Source organism: Calidris pugnax, unplaced genomic scaffold (assembly GCF_001431845.1).
Source record: "Calidris pugnax isolate Ruff unplaced genomic scaffold, ASM143184v1 scaffold54, whole genome shotgun sequence".
In the NCBI taxonomy this organism is placed as follows: Eukaryota; Metazoa; Chordata; class Aves; order Charadriiformes; family Scolopacidae; genus Calidris; species Calidris pugnax.
The window spans coordinates 6005372-6023761 of NW_015090864.1; the positions used below are offsets into that span (position 1 = coordinate 6005372).

The 18390-nt window shown below is 42.6% G+C and overlaps 1 protein-coding gene across 5 annotated transcripts in view; it reads right to left on the reverse strand.

Annotated features, from left to right (window-relative positions):
• PRKAG2 (protein kinase, AMP-activated, gamma 2 non-catalytic subunit) overlaps positions 1-18390 on the reverse strand; it is a 235339-nt gene that overhangs the window by 65130 nt on the left and 151819 nt on the right. For all 5 annotated transcript variants that reach the window (XM_014945025.1, XM_014945026.1, XM_014945029.1 and 2 more), the window contains one exon: positions 10089-10303. In XM_014945025.1, coding sequence (XP_014800511.1) covers positions 10089-10303 — 215 coding nt within the window. The remainder of the gene's footprint in view (positions 1-10088; positions 10304-18390) is intronic.

Below are 18390 nucleotides of genomic sequence, written 5' to 3' on the forward strand. Positions count from 1 at the left end.
AAGCTGCTCCTGGCTGGGCAGTCCCACCAGCACTCCCTTGGCCATTTGGGTTAAGTGTTGGCGTTTCAGCTGGGCTGTTCTCAGAGGATGACCAAGTAAGGCCTTGTGAGGGACAGCATGGGACATTCCTGCAAGAAGGGGAGCTGATTTGGCTTTGACATTTCAGGGGTTGTTATATTCATTTTTAGTTTGTTTTGATGATATTTTAAGCTCTTGGGAAAGGCACACCGAGTTCGGAATAGATGCCTGGCTATGGACCTCTAGAAAAACATTAAGTATTTATTTAAGGTTTTTATAGGGTTGGGTAGACATTACATTGATTCATGGTTTTAAAGTAATTTCATGTCCAGTTGTGGTAAAAAATGAAAATGAGCGATTCTACATTACATAACATCAAATTTTGGGAATGTTTGTATATATACTAATCTTTATACAATGTGCAGGACAGTATCCTATGATAATTCTCTGAAAATTATCAGTTCTTGAGAATGTCTGAACTGTTTTAAAGGAAACTCTAAAACAGACATACAACTCAGAAAAACAGCCTGCTTTACAGTGGTTTTTTGTGTAAATCCCAACGTGGTCTGAAAACGTGCTAACTCCTGTGCATCGTTCCACTCTGCACTGTCAAAGCCTGTTGCTACAAACTTTAAATACAACATGTGCTATCTATGGTTAACTTATCTTAAGCCAGTTCCACTCTGCACTGTAAAAGCCTACAAACTGTTGCTACAAACTTTAAATACAACACGTGCTATCTATGGTTAACTTATCTTAAGCCACTTGTAGCTCCTGTTCTAGAAATATCTGGGTTCTGTAGAAATTTTGGGGTATTTATCATCATAACATCTATTTGACATATAGAAGTGTTACCCCGTATTTTTTATAAATGGGAAACTGAGGCACTGGGAGACTTAGAGCTGCACAAGTGCTCTCTAAAATGGGGGGGTTGGTTGCAGCCAGCTCCCTCCAGTCTCTAAAGCACACCCTGCCTACTAGCACTGTATTTTTCTCCTTTCTAAACTCTTGTTTTCCTTAATGACTCTGCAACTGAAATGCTCTTTGAATTCCAAGATTTCTTCTCTAAAAGAGCAACAGCCAAATGCTTGAGGCCAAGAGGAAAAGAAGGAAGGTTCAGGATGCCATCCTTTTCTCCAAAATGTAACCTCTCTACCTGTAAAATCTTGGATGATGGAAGAAACTACTTGACGACCAGCGTGTATTATGTCATTTTGTACCAAAGTGGCGCTCACTGGCATCTTGCTGGCCCTTTCTGAAGACATAATCCAGGAAAGAAAGTTGTGCACTCTCCGTGGCAACTATTCCCCACAGTGCTCCCTAAGAAACCAGCTTTGGCAGCATCCTGTCCCTGTGCAGAACGGGTCTGTGGGGAGCCATTATCAGCACACCCAAGGGAGAGGGGCTGGGGAGGAATCTGTCACCTTCTCTCATCAGCCATTTCTTCATCGATAGCTGTTTCCATTTATGTCAGGAGCTGGATCCTGGGGTAGCACACACCACAGATGTTTCCAAGTAAATACAATCCCAACACCCAAAGCTTGAAAGGCCAAACACACAGCAGCAGGCAGACAGCAATCCTGCAGCTGCTGTTCTCCCTGCCACTCAGTGATCAGCTCTTTTCCATTGTCACCGGGAGCTTTCTCTTCTGATTCCCAACCCTTTTCCCTCACATAGTCTTTTCTGAACCTTTAATGTTTCTCTGTCCATCAGCTTCCTTTCTCCCCTTCAATACTGGTGCTAGTCATTTGTAAGTGTTTTAATAGACAACAAAAGCTGTACAAAGACCCCAATCCAGCAAAGTGACTTGGCATCCACATAGCTTTAAGTGTTCCAGTACTGTTGACTCCAACAGGACCTCCAATATACTTAAAATTAACCACACGTTAAGTGCTTTCCTGGACCGAGGCCATCATCACATTGACATTAACCAAAACAAAACAGCACCTGAGATTCAGCAACGTAAATACACAGCAACCTCAACCAAACTCAGGGCTGTAACCTTCAGGTTACCTTTCTTCAATGCCTTCTCTCATTGCTGTGTTATGGCTACATTTCAAATCTCTTCTGCCAGCATATACTGGAAGTGGTGCTTAGGAACAATCCTGTTTAAGCCAATGCTTTCTTACGGTTTTAGGATTTGCCTGGCCTGTTTTGCTAGATCAGGCTCTTGGACAATAAGGTCCTCAGGGCAAGAATCATGTTTATTTTTCTGCTTGAATCATATGTGCTCATATACCACGAAATAGCCATTAGTAACTTTTTGTTCCGAGGAACAAGGAAGAAGAAGACTTTCTACATGCCACAGATGCCCTCGCTTGTGCACTTGTAAGTGAAAAAAACATAATAGATAAAAATTTCAAAAGTTTAAGGCATTAACCTTATCACTGGCAACTTACTGTAACCCTAAACATGCAAAAAGACTAAATGACACCCCCCCCCCCGCCCCGTGTGGAATTCTGTCCCCTCCCCTTCTTTTGCTGACCTTCTGCCTCCGTTACCTTTTCTCTTTTATTCTCTGTCGATCACCTCACGAGTTTACACTTCAGCTTATAAGCCCCATATGGCAGGGGCCTTGTCCTTTGTTAATCATAAAATAAGATTATGCCTACCTTGGGCACTGTACAAATCATTATTGTCTTCCTGCAAATGTCTTCCACACCGCCCCACCCTCAGTTCCAGCTGAGAATGCTGTTGTGAACAAGCTCAAAGAATAAATATTTTGCATTCATTTCACCAGCACAATGGAAACATTTTTCCAGGCTGCTGCCAAGATGGTATCTAGTCCTCTTCTGAGTCAGCAACCCATGCAGCTGACTTTCAAATGGCCAAACTTGCTTGATTGTAATCTTAAAAAAACAAAAAAAAAAACCAAAAAAAACACACCACAGACACAAGCCGTATTTTTAAAGAGCTGGATTGCTCTCCTCATGCACAAGCAGATAGTGACACTGTAAAATATGAAAGCTGGGGAAAGGACACCCTGCAGAGTGAGTGTCGTTTGTGATGTCCCTCTTATTTCTCCCAACTTCAACAGTTTATTTCATCCAGTCAGAGGAAGGGACTGGGGAATGTTGCGTGGAAGTGAGAAAGGAATATCACTGCTTGATGTAGTCTGTGTCCTTTTGGTATCAACCAGCTTTTTACAGTCTTTAAAGCTCTCTTGGCCATTAAAGACAGCATATCTAAAAACCCAATATAGACAAAACCGGGCAAAGAGAGATGAAGATGGTGAGGAATTTGTGGAGTTCCATCCCATTAAGCATGTTTTGCTTATTCTTAGCTGTATTTTCCCTCTAGTCCAATACATAAGCAGGGATGGTACAACAGAAGAGGTTCAAAACTGCCTTTCTCCTTCATTCATATGGAAAGACTTTGGTCTATACTGCCCGCTGCTTTGTGAATAAACAGCCTAGACAGTAAATAATTTTTGTGTTCCAAAATTGCCCAGATTAAGCTAGTAAGAAACTGTAAGTGATCCTACATTAAGCTGCAGCATTACAGTAAATCAGAGAGTATGTATCCGGCTTCTAATCGCTAACAGACCTTACTCTTACAAGAAGTTCCAATCTTCTAACAAAATAAGATGCTTATTAAATTAGCAAGCCTAAAATTCAGAAATAAGCTGTACCAGTTCAATGAAATCAGTTCAATGGGTAAAACCAGGCTGCCAATATTAAAGCACCCTCTTACGTCATCTTGCTTACTCAAAAGATATCTATTTATATAGACACATGAGGCCAGATCCTTAGGTTTAGCCTTTTTATACCATGCACAGTGCAGGATTTAGGCTGATAAAAGTAACTTAGCTTTAAGCCACTAACTCTGCCTTCGGGATGCTGGGGTCATGATTTTCGTACCTATGTGTATCTTAAAAAAGACTCATAGATGCTCTAGTTTTAATTGCCTTAGCTTCTTATAGCCTTATGAGAGCTGTCAAAGCAGCTGGGAATTGATTGGACTCAGCATTCTGGCTATTCATACTTTCCACCTAGGAAAAGTACTTTCTTCCACCTAGAAAGTACTTTCCACCCCTCCTTTTATCTAGGACTAGGAGGAACAGGAATTGCAGGACTTTACACCATTAAAATAAATTCTCCACCGAGTGAATCCATAGATAGCTGATTAAATTATCTCCGTGGCTGCAGGAAAAGCCACAAGCTGACACAGACACACATTTCCTTGGGGCAGAAAAAATCATCTTTATGCAATACAATTTCTCTGCATCATAAGATTGATTGCCATGAATCTGAGCGCTGCAAACAGAATACAAATACATTAGGAAACCAGTGTTTCAGGAGGTTGTGACTAGTTATTTCTACTTCTAAACCAAATAAGTAGCTTTTAAAAAAAAGCAAATTAACCAGTAGAAAATGGATAGCAAGATGTTTATTGCATATTTTAAATACTCAAAAGGGAAGAAAATACCAAATGTGATATGAGAGATATGACTCATAGGAAGAAGGTAGAGTGGGAAAATAGAATATTAATTAAATGGGAGTTGTAATTAAAAAGAAATGTGATATAGCTGAAGCTTTCTAATTTTTATACTGCTCAGTTCCAAGTGAGTTTACTGGTTCATTTATTCTTTATGTCCCACTGAATCTCACTAGGGATGTTCTAACCATATTAAATAATTCTCCTGAGAGCCTATATTCAACTCCGTGGAGCTACCGTGATGCTCTGTCAAAGGAGACTGAAATCAAATCCGGTGGGCTCAAAACATTTCCCCATTAATATTGTATGTATTTGCTGTATAGTTCATCAAAAAGTTATTCCTTTACGAGGTTTGCAACTAGTTAGTTACATGCCAACTGCTGGACAAATATATACCATTTTTAAATTAAACACACTTTGACATGGACAGCAACAGTTCCAGGAGGGGAAATGTTTAAACAACGATGGGTTGTTACAGCCCGTAGGATCTGTTAGAGAACAGAATCATTCCCCAAAAGGAGTGCTGGAATTAAGGCATTTAAGACCAGCCTGGACACAACAAGACTGCAAGAGTTTTCTTCACTGGTAAATGACAGCCTTTCTGGCTCTAATTTCTATGATCAGCTTACTGTGATGTAAATCAAAGCTGAATCACAGTAATGTCTTGGCACTCTAATATATTGCCTTAAACCACATGAATGCTGAAACAGGGACTTCTTGTACATTTGCAGACTGCATTCCTTTTTTTTTCCCCAGCCCGTACTTTTTTTTTTTTTTTAATTATCATTTTAAGACAACATCAGAATCAAAGAACACTTTTCTGTTGGCTTCATCAGATTTTAATCTCTTTCCTCAGCTGGGTGGATGACAGAGCCCCGCTGGGTGGCATGGCTTTTGGAGAGAGCCAAACCGAAGGACCCGCCGCACGTACCCCGGTCCCCAGGCTCCGTGCCAGCAGCAGCCTGTGATGCAATAGCCTTTCACACCAAACAAGTTCACAGCCCTGGGTTTGAGTTTACTACATTTTGGCTAAGAAGCAGCGTGAATAGCCTTGCAGGAAGTACTGCTGTTCAATGAGCAGGTAGCTGCAGAAACAAGCTTGTTTCCCTCTCTGTATCTAGGACTGGAAGAGAGAGCCCCAGCTGTATGTTACGTCTCTCCTCTTCCACAAGCCAGAGCAGCAAAGACTGTGTAAAATGGATAGAGACTGGAATTTTCCAGTCCTTCCTGTGTGCTATATCTGCAGTTTTACCAGAACTTGCTCACACAAGCATAGAGTAAGCCTCAGAGTGCCTTCTGGCTGAGATGCCCTCTTCTCAAGAACGTTCTGGGAAATTACTTGGCTCAGAAGTTATTTGGAGAACGGTGGGTAACTACACAATCATATGGAAAGGTCCCTTTGCAAGCTTGTTCTGCCTTTGTCACTTCTTCTGGGCAGAGGAAGCCCCAAAAGAGAACTCCAAGGCAACTCCTCAATTTGGAGCTAGTGTCTTCCTTCCCGGGCTCCTCTCATGCCAGGAAAGGGGAAACCCGCAAAGGCCAGAAAATGATGTACCATAAAAATGCTTGTGTTTGCAGAAGACAAGGAATACTGCTATTTTCAGTGTTTTATGCATCGGTGGAAGAAGAAAGGATGAAATGACAAGGATACAACCCCATTTAGCTCAACACACGACATTCCACTTTAAAACAGGAGCAAAGCGGAAACAGAGCGAACACGTTCGTTACTGAATTTGCAACCTCTCTACATTCCTTTCATGATTAGTAATGTCACATTAGAGAAGAGTTATCATTTACCACTTACTGCCTGAAGGTTACACACTCCAAACAACACAAGGCCAAAGTACAGAGTCACGAATTGTGCTGTGAAAAATCAGCTCGCTCCTTCCCCACTTAATGCAGCGCACAGCAATCTTTTGGTGTAGCTTTGATCTCTTATCAGCTCAATTGCTCCTTCCAGCCTTCTCAGGAACACCTGCACACCCAGAGGAGAGCCTGCGAGAGCTGCTGCCGTGGTGTGTCACAGTCCCCTCACGTCTGGCTTTGGGCACCCCCTCAGAAGTGCCTCAGAAATGCAACACCCGGAGTCACTTCCTTTTATAAAGGGTGCAAAAGGCTGGGCAGCCCACTGAAGGGCTGATTCATCCCCTGCAAATGCCTCTCTGTGGGATACAGAGCCAGCTAGAGCTACTGCACTCCCTGCTTAAGCAGCTCAGATGGGTTTCTAAAGTTAGGTGGGATAAATCCAGACCTCAGTGATTATCACAGACATCCATTTAGCATGAGGTTAATTGCTCAGGTTTGTCTACTGGGTTGAGATGGCACTCGCTGAAGGAGGATCTCCCTCTGTCAGGAACTGTCTCCTGCTTTTTATTCCTCTTGCCAGAATCTTAGGCTTAAAAATCACATTAAAATAGACACTGTTCTACGTGCTACTAAAACACGAAAGGTTTTCATTACATCTGCTGCGAAATAAATATTTTTACTCTTTCCTCCATGCCTTCTCTCTTACTGAACAGATTTAACCATTCTGTGCAACAGTTTCAGGCAGATAAAAAACAAGTGCACAAACAGCTTGAAATGCAGTTAATTATAAAAATGGGTTAAGATTAGTTCCAAGCCCTGATACTGCACCTTCCTATAGTTATTTGCTCTTCTGTGTTTTTTTTTTTAATAATACTTCCAGCTTTGGGTCCAAGGGTTCCTCTTTGCTGCTGCAATATATATACCAATTATGAATCATTTATAATAGTTCTGGGATCTCACACATTATCATCACTAGTTAAACAATGTAATAAGTAAATGAGATGTAAGTTGACAGAGCCCTGTAGATAAGAGTTAACTTCTCATTTCAGATGTCAACACAGAAGCTTCCCTGTCATTAAACTGATCATCTAACAGCATGGCCACTATGAAACCATTTATCGTATAATTTATAGTGTGTTTCTAAGATAATTTGAATTGTTATGCCAAGAAACGGTGATCTAAGTAAACAAGAAATTGAGTTTACCTTTTACAGATTTGTTTATGTTATATGCAATGTGAAAGCATGGATTTATTAACACACAGCTCAGAATACGTGAAATATTTAAAATACAGTACTCAAACCCAGAATGTTGGTCTAGGACTGTCATATTTGTAAAGGAATGCAAGGTAAATAACTCACACATCAGTCCTGAGCAAACACCCATCCGCTTCAGATTCATGCCCTTCTGCAGAAACTTTGCCTTTCTCACCTCTCACAGTTTCTCCTGCTAGAAGAGGTGGCAAATCTCTGATTTCCACTGAAAATTAAACATCCAGGGCTTTGTTTCTCACAGATCTGTACCTGCTGACATTTGTTCCCAAGTAAACCAAAAAACTAATGATTCACTGGCAGCCCTGCACATTCGCTGTTCTCTGATATGTGATAAATGAGTAGAGTTAACAAAGATAATCAGGTGCTATACCTCCTATATATTTTTATACATATATATATATCTCCATATCTTCTGAACAGGAGATAACTTAGTCCAACACACTGAGTTTCCATCCAGACTCTCTCTTGTACGTCTCACTGTTCTCTGATATATGATAAATGAGTACAGAGATAACAAAGATAATCAGGCACTATAGATCCTGTATATTTTTTTTCTATATATATATATATACACACACGTATCTTCTGAACAGGAGATAACTGAGTCCAACACATTGAGTTTCCATCCAGACTCTCTCTTGTACGTATACACAACCACAACAGTTGATAAATACTTGCAGGGAATTTTGTTTCTTTATTCTGGCATCTTCTACTCAACTTCATATTGTCCAAATCAACATATAATTAAAATCAAAACAAACTTTTCAGTCTGTCAGTGGAACATGCTAACATTGCTTCCCCATTTCTATTCTAACAGGTACGAAATACTCCTCTGTAGCTGCATAACATAAACAAACACATTCATATGCAAATAATATGACTGGTTGACTAAAACCCACCAAAAATATTTTTGTGTCCTACAAGCCTTTGAATTTCATAATTTCTGTTTGCCAAGACTACTACTGGGAAGGCAGGGAGCTGGCTGGAGAAAAGTTACTGCTGGATTTCCCCAACTATAAATGTAGGATTTATGTTATTTAATACTTTAGTTATTTACTTTTGCTTAGCAGCAGAACAGAAAGTTTGTATTTTGTAGGGAGAGTCTGGCTTGCTTAATCTAGGGGAAAAAAAAAAAAAAAAAAGGTTGGCTACAGGTACAACAGGATGTAAAAAACAATGAACGAAAGTAGCTATTAATTATAAGAGCAATTGGTCATAACCTGTCCATGAAAAAAGAATTAGGCTGAAAATCAGAGACTTCCTAACCATTACAGAAGGGGTCCCCAAAACAGGGCATGTGTTTTACTGGATGTGTGGGATCAATGACTTGAAAGTCTGTGAATAGTGACCCGGTACCTCAAGACTTCCAGCACAAGAAGGGCTGCTGCTGCTGAGGTACCCAACACAAACGGGCTGGGGCTGCTGCCGTAGCGTATCCAGATCCTGGAACAGCTTTCCCATGGGTGAGTGGGAGGAAACTTCCTGCTTTTAAATAAATCACTAAGAACTGGAACGAAACACAGCTCGTAGTCCTTCAACAGGGAAGCAGACCTCACGAACCTTTCTGTCCTTTACAGTTCTAGATTTCTAGATACAGAAAATGTCAAAGATTTTCTATTCTGAGGGGGGAAAAAAAATAAAGAAGAAAAGCTGGGAAAGACAGATGACACATGCAGGATAGTTAACTCTGGTGACAGATCACAGTCTGCTAGTTCCGTGACACAGGGGAACAGTGAAAGGAAAGATGAAGTTACTGCAAAGGAATTAACATGAAAAAGAAAGAAAGAAAAAAAAGAAGGAGCAAAAAGGCAGAGGAGCACAAAAAGAGAGAGCAGCGATGCCTCGGAGGCTGGCCAAGGCAGAGGGGAGGAGGCACCCCGGCATGCAGTGGGGATGTTGTGGTGGAGAATATCAGAGGCTGGAATTCATGTATTCCCAGGAACTGCTGAGTGGATGCATTCCCAGGAGCTGAAGGAACCACTCTCCTGAAGATAACTCTGCTATGTGGGGGGCTGGATAAACACCCTGGTAGCGCTGCCCTTCTTCCTCTGGTCTCTGAGCTGGGGCAGGAGGCGTGATAGCAACTACTGCCATCAGTCACCAGCTGTCCCACTCATCTCAGAGCTGCCTCATCCAGAGGCAGCAGGAACTCAAACCCCCTGCAGCTCATACTGTGAATTTCTCTTTGATATGCTCTCCTCGGCTGCTAGCTCTCTCATCAGCTCTTCCCAGGGGGGATAAAAGACAATCCTAAATAAAATTTTACCCTTCTCTAATGTAGCATCTCAGCAATGTACGCTGGAATCTGGAGCCACTGCAAAACTCACTTGAGAATGGTGCAAAAATTGCTATTTTGGTAAATTGGAAGGGGAGCAACCACCTTTGGATTCCTAGTGCCTTGTCACCTGAATACTGGGAGAAGCCGAGACAAGTCTGAAGTAAAAACCACGTGAAATTGTTCTCGTTCTGTCCCACAGTTGGGACACACACGCTCCAGCCCATCAGTGGTAATACAAGAAATGGTCACACACAACCCTGTCCATGCTTTACTTACTGGTTTTGAGGTAGCACAGGGAGCTGGTGTCATGATAGGAGGCTTGGCTGCACTTTGAGATGGAGGCAAAGAAAATCTCTGCCCTGTGTCCGGAGGTGAAGAACAGTGAATCCGTGTTTCTAGTCTCTCAGGCTCATGCTTATAGGATTCAAGAGGAAACGTGGGCTGCTTGGTCACTTGTGTTGGGGTAGATGGAGAAGAGGAGAGGCCAGAGGCTGTAAACAAGAATAATTACCAAGGATGAGTTCAGAAGAAAAGCAGAACAGAAATCTCAGCTTTACGGTGAACCTGTATTTTTTCAGCACATTTCCCCAGACTAGAAGTATGTATCTCACCTCCTCGTGTATGAAGGGGAACTGCTCCGCCTTGTCATTAAACCTCTTTTAATCAGTCAACTGGTTGAACTCCCCCATCCATTTACAGGGAGGGACGGTGGCAAAACGAGAGCTCTAGGGGTTTGTGTTGTATTCACCTCCTGTCTGATTGCTTATTCCTAAAATGATCCCCAGCGGTGGTATCACTTTATTGGCATAATTTTAATACTCCTGTGAGTCTCAGGATTACCTCTATCTCATGGCAAATGGCCCAAGAGGTTTAATGATCGCTTTTTCTTCTTTTTCATTGTTTTAACAGTATCTTGGCCAGCAGTTCCAATAAAATTAGGAGCAGAGGCAAAAAGAAACGGGGCATATTTCCCATGAGCCACAGTCTGCTTTCTATAAGGCTCTTGGCAAGGCCTCTGCACAAACTAGAATTGTTGTCAGCAGCCTTTGAGGAGAAAGTTTATTCATATCTTTTGCTGAAAATCTATATCAGCAGCAGATCATTTCTCTTGTGAGCATCCTGTTTTTATTTGACACATGTACCTACCCCAGCTGTATTTTAGGTTACGTTCTTCGGGCAGTTCTGAATTGTGATCAAACGGATCATTTGAGCTGTATTTATTATCCATTTAAGAACCAGCAGACATCCACATCCAATTAGAAAATTCAAGTTAACAACATCTGTGTTTCTTGTTATATCTATATGTACGTCAGCAAACAAAGGATGATTCTTTGCTGCCAACATAAATCAGGACAGACTTAAAAGCATAAAAACTGTGAGGCTGAACCAGAGATAGGTATTGTTAAGTGGGCTGCTGACACCTATATGAACTCTGAATTTGGTTCACATCTTAGATTTCCAGGGATTTGTGTAGATGATCAGTTAGTCCAGCAGGGACTCAAGTCCATCAAAAGGCAGCAGATAAGGTAGAATTTAATAAGCATAAAATCCCAAGTAATTCAAACAAGTGCTCGAGACCATGATAATGCACCTTCATGGTAAGTCCAGCTCAGCTTTTTGGTGTGAGCTTTCAAGGCTCCAGAGATTTTTTTCCCCATTCACAAGCTCTGCCCTGGTGTTCACGCAGCCTCCGCTGCTCCTTCCTTTCAACGCGGGGTAAAGTGCATTAGTACAACTCACGTTTCGTTACCTCTCAGTGTCACGTTTTACCTCACAGACAGCATTTTCAAAGAAAACTTTGTATTGATGGAAAATAAGAATGAAACTCAGTAATAACTAAGGTGTTGGACTCAGACGACTAGAAATCCAACTACTCAGGGAGGGATCTATTACTTGAAACTGTTACTCCTACTCAACTGTGTTACCATATTTTATGATTAAAGGAATTAACAAGGAAATTAGGTAACTGTTCTTTAACTATCATTCTTCACTGAAAACAGTCTTTCTTGATGGCTTTTACATATGAAGAGACTTAACTTTAAGAGAATAGAATCACTTAACAAGAAACCTGCAAAATAATTAGGCTGTAATGTGTTTTATTTAGAGTGGTTTTAGTGGTGTAGTGTAATGTATCTCTTACTTTCAAAGAAAATCCTCGCTCTCACCGACAAATTTTAGCTTTGTGGGAATCAAAAAGGACCCCCTACTCAGTCCCTCTCTTCAGTCCTTTTCCAAAATCAGAGCTGCCCTCCAAGGACTTCCATTATTTTCACAGAGACCTACAGCTCTGCCAGTTAAGCAGCAATAACCCCAGATCCAGTGGAGACCGGGTGTTGTAGGCAGATGTAAACATGCCACAGGGTGAGGCAAGAGGAATAACCCCTGTATTTTGGATGTCCTCAACTTCTGCTGATTTCTGTGGGACTGGAGAGTGTTCCCATCCTGAAGGATTAAAAGGACACCTCACTTGCCTGTTCAGTTTTTGCTTACAGACACATTTAGATAAAGAGTTCTGGGGAAGATGCTCTTATCCTCTGGGTTTTTATGGATGTACAAACATTTCCTGAGCGCTCAGATTGGGGTTTGAGGTGGATGGCAGCTGTAATTGATGCAAATGTAAAACCACTAAAAGGGAGAAAAACACCATTAGGTCTTAAAATCTTGCTGCTGATGTGTTCATTGTGCACTAATGTATTGAGCAAGTCTACAAAACCCATTTCCAGTATGAACAAGCTCTGCCAAAAGAGCTATTACCAGACATAAGGAAACCACATATTCACCCTCCTAAGGCCGGCCTGCCAAGTGTAGAGGACATCTATAGGACACAGGAAGATGTGGATCAAAGGAGACCATGGAAGTAACATCTCGTACATCCTATGAAAACTATTGCCACCTCGTTATCGACGTGTAACGGCACAGCCAAGACGGACAGCGTGGTTCCTATTTTATAAGAACATTCACTGGTGGCGAGTCTCCTTTCAGATGCCAGCCTCGGACACTTGGTGTGAATTTTTATGGATGATGAGCACCTATGAGTCCAGCAGCGTTACTGGGAACACCCTGAGCCTTAGCACTCTCTGTTCCAACGAGGCACTTAAAACACAAAGTACTTGACTTGAGGCACACCCTCATCTCACACATTTGAGATTCAATTTTTCTGTGCCTCAATTTCCACCCAGAGGTCGAGGGAAAGCTATAATTACTTTGCAGGGAATTCGATTAAATTATGTAATTAAGTTTTTAAATCTTTGGTAATTAAAAGCCTACCTCATAGCATTATTGTGGTATCTCTGTTATTCACATTTGTACAATACTGAGATTGAAGGAATAATCCAACAAGAAATCTTAAATATTTTTATGATTATTAAAAAAAAAAAAAAAAAGACTTTTGGCTGCCATGATAGAGCTCAACTTCCTAAACCCTACAAAGGATTTTATAAAAACCTGCCACATGAAAGAATGAAAATCTGTAACATAGCCTCAAAGTTTAAGAGTAACAGAATTTTGTATTAACTTTAATCCTATTGGACTGCCATGTAAACAGGCAGCATTGGTGTAAACATATAGTTTTATATATATATATATGCGCATTAGCTACCCTGTTCTACTCCAAAGAAAGTCCATTGAAGAGGCAAGATACAGCTGTATCCCAAGGCTGAAAACAGTTCATTTTGGAGACAGTACACATAAAACAATTAAGCAGTGAAAACTAGCCCACAATTCTAGAGTCTTCGATAATGAAGCTGCACAAATTCAGTGTGTACGTAGGATTTTGGAGAAGAAACAATCTTTGAGATCGGTTGCAAACTCTGCTGGTTCTGGTAGCAAGATGAACTGATATGGCAAGTAATTATCTTTTATGCTAATATTTCTTTCATTAGACAATGAAATGCGTAATGAAATGTGAGAGAGAGCCACAGCTTTGACCCAAGTTAGCACACAGCACTCACTGCTATTTAGTTGGTCACAAACACACAAAAATAACGTTGCTACCTTCACTCATTTCTGGAGGTGTTTGCAACCATTTCTTTAAAATAAAGCCCTTATTTTGCATGGCATTAAGTTCTCCACCCACCAACTTGGCCACTCTGATCCAAACCAGCCTTCTACTGATACATAACAGGAAAGGATAAAGCGCTGCGTTGTCATTCGCATACTCCGAAGGGAAGAAGGGTGCCTGCCCTCCTAAATTTCCTACATTCCCCGGGTGACACCCACAATTAGTTCTGTCACCTGCATTTCACGCCTGACCTGGCAGGATGCATCTGGTGGTGTCTGGGAGGAAGGATGCTCACAGCCCACTGGTTCCTGCCAAAGCCTTCCCTTTCATTTATCAGCTCCCCTACACGTAGTTCTGCCCCAAGATCCAACCAACCCTTCTCTCCAGAAAGGAAACCAGCCCCTGCCCCCAGATGCTGCTGCTGAGGATTCCAGGGATGAGCCAACACTCCTGAAAAGCTGGCCTGGGGTGGCTCAGAAAAGTCACACTCCCCTACTGAGGGCCCAAACGATGTAGCCAGCAACTTCATAAACTTTACTTTCATATTTTTGTGCTTAACATGAAGTTGCTAAAACTGCAGAGAGTTACTGGCCATGAAAAATAAATCACTTTTGCAATTTCCCTCTTCCTCAGGAGTCACACTTCAGCATTCTCTCGTCCTGTACCCGACAAGCAGATAATGCCATCGCTGCCGTATAAAGCTACTGCTAAAATAGCTTTCCAAGTTGACATATAGGGATATATTCATTTACCATTTAGACTGAAATTTCCCAGGAAAAAAAAAAAACACAAACCAAAACAAAAGGAATTTCCATTTGCAGTGGCTCCGTGTGACACTTTTTGTCTGATTCCTGCCCAGGACAACGCTGTCCTTTCAGTTCCATTCCTCAGCTGGCAGTGACACAGAGCAGGCGGCAGGCTGCGGCTGCTGAATTTTAAGTAGTCAGTGGCACAAGTGAGGCTGAGTTGAGCCGGCTGTTCATTAAGCTGATTCACTCTTCAGACACAATACTATGTTAATTTTGACACACAAGCAAATTGATGCAAATTATGTGAAATGATGTTTAATGGTACTTAATGACAGTAAAACTATGAACCCCTAAGCAGGTAAATGGCTACCGGCTGTTTCTAGTCAAATGGTTCTGGTGATATTGACACTAAATGTTGTAAAATACCTCTTAGTTAATATATATATATATATATAAATAAATTAAGCCTGAAAAGTAATCATGGAATCATAGAATGGTTAGAGTTGGAAGGGACCTTAAAGATCATCGAGTTCCAACCCCCCTGCCCTGGGCAGGGACACCTCCCACCAGACCAGGTCGCTCAAAGCCCCATCCAGCCTGGCCTTGAACCCCTCCAGGGATGGGGCATCCACAACTTCTCTGGGCAACCTGTTCCAGTGCCTCACCACCCTCACAGCAAAGAATTTCTTCCTAGTATCTAATCTAAATCTCCCCTCTTTCAGTTTAAAACCATTATCCCTCATCTTATTTCTCCACTCCCTGATAAAGAGTCCCTCCCCAGCTTTCCTGGAGCCCCTTTAGGTACTGGAAGGCTGCTGTAAGGTCTTTCCAGAGCCTTCTCTTCTCCAGGCTGAACAACCCCAGCTCTCTCAGCCTGTCTTCACAGGAAGACCTCTGATCACCTTCATGGCCCTCTGCTGGACCCGTTCCAACAGGTCCATTATTGTACAAAAAAAAAAATATGTAGTAGATACTGCTCAGGAGATTTCCCACCTATCACTTTCACTTACACACCACATATCATTTTCACTTTCACACCAATTCAGGGTGCCTCCCACCCTGCAAGAACTCCAGCTTCTACTGTTGAACCATACAGCCTGTATCTGTGACCAGCAGGGCACCACTCGTATAACGGCCAGGTCTTCCAGTCCTTCACCCAAGCTCCCTGGTCTCAGCTGAGCAGTGTCTATCCCAGCTGCACTAGTAAGCACACTTTCCATCTTATATTATTGTTGAAAATCTTGCTGTCTGAAAAGTTTCACAGGGAAATGTATATTTTTGCCAGTAAAAATCTGATTTCTTTATATTGGTTTAACCATACTAAAGGAAACCACTCCTTAAGTGGTCTCAGCCACAGAAATACCTGAACCTGAAAGCTCCAACTTTTGATTTAGAAGCTTTTCCACTTTGTAAAACCAAAGACAAAGCTGTATCAGTTTCCAGGATTCAGCCTGTGGTCTATTCACGTGCCTAAACAACACTTGTATCTGTGGAATCTGCAATGTAACACCTTTTCCTCGTAAAACAGAAAATCAGGAGCTGAAAGATTTAATTAGTGAAGTTTTGAGAATTGTATGGTCTTGAGGCCCCTTTATGAGGAAAGGCTGATCAGGAGAAATGCTTTCCCGGTCCTGTATCCTTTAGAGAGTTTTCTGCAGATTAAACAGAGGCTGTTCCACCTTGCCCAGAATGGCCCGTTGGTTATCTTACATCTGTTGAATGTACTTGACAAACCTGGAAAGACTTGACACGTCACGTCAGCCTGGCTTACAGAACATGACTGAAATAGTATTTCATTTCCTTAGAGCAGCTTTCCAAATACCCACCATCTGGGAACTGCGAGCAGGCTACACCTCCAGCCTCAGACATCGGGGGCTTTGCAGGCCCTGGGAGGCTTCAGGTTCGTCTTGTTTTGCCTTTTTGGAGAGAGCTGTGAGGTTCTGGATGCATCACCAAAGCAGTGACCACCCCTGCACGATCAGGCTGGATCTGTCTGATGGGTTCCCACCACAGGAGAGCCCTGGTCCCACTGCTCAACCATCCTCACAGTTGGATTCTCCCTTCTCCTTCTCCCAAGCTTAGCACCTTTTTGGATGGAAACCTCCACAGCGAGCCTGCATTTTCACACTTAGTTCTTAAAAGTTGTTCTCCACCACTAGATGAGTTTCATCCCTTCTGATTTTGCATTGCCTCTTTCCAACAGACTTGCCTTTTTCCTTCATTCAGCAGACACATTTCTGTCAGAGAACATCAGGTTGGATGTCAGAAAAGAGGTGGCCATCAAGGGCAGTGAACTTGGGCTCTTGGAGCTACAGGCAAGCTGCAGGAAGTGGTATATAGGACCCAGAGATGTATACAATTATGAATTTGTTGCTTTTAAAGCAACAAACACATGGGTTCCAAACACAGCAAGGAGAGACCAGAAATCCTGGCGTAGAGCATCCCTCTCAATAGGATTTTTCTAGTTCTCGTTGGCAGGAAGGTTCCAGCCTGGCTTCTAACTCCTAGTTTTCTGCCACCCCTTCTCCTTTGTCCTGCAAATACTGGAGAGAATCCCATGGACAAATGACTCATAGCAAAGAAACAGAGATCAGCTGTGAGATGGTGGCAACATTTCTTAGATTTGGGTTTTTTTTTTTTGGAGACAGCCAAATGCCACTGCTGTTCAAGAGCCTGACAGGTGATAAACGAAGAGGTCCTGGTAATGGCTGAGGTAGCCACCAAGTAAATGGCTGAGCCAGGCACGAGCAATTAGCTCACCATGATAATTATATTGAGAGATTCAGCACCAAGACTCTACCAGACACCATATGGCTGTGGCCAGCACACCCTCTCACAGACACGTGTCTCTTGCCAGCCCGAGTGCCAGGGACAGCAGTGAAGTACGAGCAGTGATGCTCAGCGGGTAACAGCACGGTGGGGAAACATCCTGTGGAACCACAAGGAGCAGCAGGAGGAGGAGGTTTGGGAATGCACCTCTAGGAGAAGCAGATGTGAGCAAAGAATGCTTTGCCCTCTGTGCATCCACCCCCCATAGAGCAGGGGGTCAAAAGAAGCTTGCAAATACCAGCTTTTCCCTGTGGGATCACCGGGCTGACTTTCCAATCCCACCACTGACAGCGGAGCTGGAGGAATTTAGAAGAGCCACGGCTCCTGCTGTACACAAACCCAGCTCCTGCTGTACACAAACCCGGCACCCCGATAACGGGACAGGACATTCTGCAACCACTGCCTGGGGGCAGCTGCTGGGTTATAACCAAAGCCAAGCGTGCACTGCTGTGATACCCATCTAAAGAGTCCCTACAGTGCAAACCAGCCAGCCCTCGTCATTCAAACCGCGCTTGAAAGACACATGACATCTGTGCAAACCCCGAGTTTCTTTTTCTGATCCAAACCAGATGACTAATGAGGGGAAGCCAATCCATGCAAATAAGCCACGTGCAGCAGCTGGCCCGTATCAACCTACTGATAACTGCTGAAAGAAAAGTCTCCTCGGACTTCCCAGCCCCGTGTGGGCACGTTACCCGGGCACAGCTCTGCATCACATGGCAGAGATTCACATGGTGCCCTGGACCATGTGCTGGTTCCAGCCGGCTGCTGGGAGAAACAATGCCTACAGCAGGGCCACTTTATTTACTTAATACACCACCTGACGTCTTGTTCAGAGGCTTTCATGAAATAACTTTTGTTTTCTATGTTAGCAAAGACATCTGGCTGCTAAGGCCAACATCGAACAGCTCTTTCCACAATAACCTCACTTGTCCCTTCTAGGCTTTCTTTGCTGTTTTGAGCCAAGCTGAGCTAAATGCTCCCCTGCAAACTGCCTGTC